The sequence below is a fragment of the Nicrophorus vespilloides genome, unplaced genomic scaffold (genome assembly GCF_001412225.1).
Source record: "Nicrophorus vespilloides isolate i.1.1-1 unplaced genomic scaffold, Nicve_v1.0, whole genome shotgun sequence".
NCBI classification, from domain to species: domain Eukaryota; kingdom Metazoa; phylum Arthropoda; class Insecta; order Coleoptera; family Silphidae; genus Nicrophorus; species Nicrophorus vespilloides.
In genome coordinates this window covers 17,154-19,815 of record NW_017096506.1, presented here as the reverse complement: position 1 = coordinate 19,815, position 2,662 = coordinate 17,154, and the positions used below count along the sequence as shown (strand labels likewise).

The 2,662-nt window shown below is 24.7% G+C and overlaps 1 protein-coding gene across 1 annotated transcript in view; it reads right to left on the bottom strand.

Annotated features, from left to right (window-relative positions):
- The window catches only part of LOC108557225, a 4,386-nt gene extending 2,365 nt beyond the window's left edge, over positions 1 to 2,021 (bottom strand). The window contains exon 1 of the mRNA XM_017913669.1: positions 1,892 to 2,021. Coding sequence (XP_017769158.1) covers positions 1,892 to 1,943 — 52 coding nt within the window. The 5' untranslated portion in view covers positions 1,944 to 2,021. The remainder of the gene's footprint in view (positions 1 to 1,891) is intronic.
- Between the last annotated feature and the right edge of the window lie 641 nt (positions 2,022 to 2,662).

Sequence of the window (2,662 nt, the reverse complement as noted above, 5' to 3'; positions counted from 1 at the left end):
ATAATTTAAAATAATTAAAGTAAATTTAGTAGAATCAACTAAAGTTTATATTTAGAATGTTATATCTATAATACAATACGTTTTTCTTTAAGGAATTTTAGTAAATTTTTAGAACTACTTTTGAAGTTGTTTTTTTTTTAAGAAATTATCAATTATTGATATGATTTAATATGAAAATAGTTTTGATAAAATCGTAATCATGAATTTAAAAAACACATTTACTGTAGAAATCAACAAATTACCTAAAAAATTATATAATTAATCAACATTCTTCAAAATTAAATGAGAAAATTAAAAAAAAAAAAATTATCCCAGTAATTATTTAACAAATTGTCCAAGTCGTAACTCGAGTTAATTACATTGAAACGTTTGTTTATTTGTATTCAAAAACGATGGATTGAAGTAACTCAATTCGAAATACTTACTTGCCAAGTAATGTGTCAAGTATATTTACTTGTTGAATTATTTTTAGATTTATATAAACACTTGCCAAATATGCAACTACTAATAACTTGTCTTATTACTTGCTTTACTTGACAAGTTACTTGCGTATATACACATTACGTAATTTGTGTACAAATTTAGATTTTATAGATTAACATGGTTCAAAGTATTCATGATTCTTCAATTAATTCCAGAAAATTACAACAAAATTTCAAAAAAATGATTAATTTAAGGCAAAATTATTAAATTTGACATAATTTACAAAATTTGTATTTGTCTCTTTTTTCGAGAAAATTTTGTATCAAGAACAAAAATTTTCATAATTTCAAATAATTAAATTAACATTTAGTAGAATCAACTAAAGTTCATATTTAGAATATTTTATCTATAATACAATATGTTTTTGTTTAAGGAATTTGAGTAAATTACTACTTTTCAAGTTTGTTTTTTCTTAAAGAAATGATCAATTTTTGATATGATTTAATACGAAAATAGTTTTGATAAAATCGTAATCAAGAATTTAAAAAACACATTTACTGTAGAAATCAACAAATTACCTAAACAATTATATAATCAACATTCTTCAAAATTAAATGAGAAAATTAAAAAAAAAAAATAATTGCAGCAGTAATTATTTAACAAATTGTCCAAGTCGTAACACGAGTTAATTACATTGAAACGTTTGTTTATTTGTATTCAAAAACGATGGATTGAAGTAACTCAATTCGAAATACTTACTTGCCAAGTAATGTGTCAAGTATATTTACTTGTTGAATTATTTTTAGATTTATATAAACACTTGCCAAAAACGCAACTACTAATAACTTGTCTCATTAATTGCTTTACTTGACAAGTTACTTGCGTATATACACATTACGTAATTTGTGTACAAATTTAGATTTTATAGATTAACATCGTTCAAAGTATTCATGATTCTTCAATTAATTCCAGAAAATTACAACAGTTTTTCAAAAAAATGATTAATTTAAGGCAAAATTATTAAATTTGACTATAGATAATTTACAAAATTTGTATTTGTCTCTTTTTTCGAGAAAATTTTGTATCAAAATTTTCATAATTTAAAATAATTAAAGTAAATTTAGTAGAATTAACTAAAGTTCATATTTAGAATGTTTTATCTATAATACAATAGGTTTTTGTTTAAGGAATTTGAGTAAATTTTTAGAACTTTTCAAGTTTTTGTTTTAAAGAAATGATCAATTTTTGATATGATTTAATATGAAAATAGTTTTGATAAAATCGTAATCAAGAATTTAAAAAACACATTTACTGTAGAATTCAATAAATTACCTAAACAATTAGACATAGAACAAATCTTAAATTCGAAAGTTCTAAATAACAATAATTGAATGAATCAATAATGTAACACTTTTTGTAATCAATTTTAAATTTCATTTTATGTCGAATTGTTCAACGATCAACTCACCTGTCGAAACAACGACAAACAAAGCGATCAAAGCAATCAATCCTAAACGCATCTTTCTCAATTGTTTCCACACACACACGCACACTCGATAGGAAATTTGGATTTGGATTGTCGTTTGTCCGGCAGTCGAATTGTATTTAAACGCGAAAATACAAACGAAACGCAGAAGAAAAAACAACAAAAATTGTAAGGCGAAAACATACGCCCGCAAAAATAATGAGGTTTAGATTATAGCGGGCAAGGTTATCGGTGGATCAGGCGCAAGGTCCGATCGTTCCGTCCTCTTCCAACACACGCACACACTCATTACACAACAACAACAACTCTTCATCTCTCTCTTTCTTTTTTTGCGACGCATCTCGACGTCCCGGTTTAGTTTTAGCAGAAGAATCAATAGATTCGATCGAAGGAATTTCCACATTTCCACTTATTAGCAATTAAAACATGTTTTTATCGCTGTTCGAAATGTATTTTTAGACTCAGTCGCAATTCGTGATGCAATAACGAAAAACGTCGCTTCTACTAATTACTACTTTTTTTTAGTTTAACTTTGCTTTTAATTATTTTAAATATGTTTATTTACGTTAATTGGAATAATTATCATTTTCTTATTTCATTAATTTCATTTATTTTAAATTCAAGGAAACATTTAATAAATTTTTTGTTTGAAAATTTCATTAAATCTGTGTCAAAACTGTTTTCAATCATTGATATCGCTGATGTAACACTTATTGTATAAAAACTAGTTTGTTTGATAACATTGCATAGAGA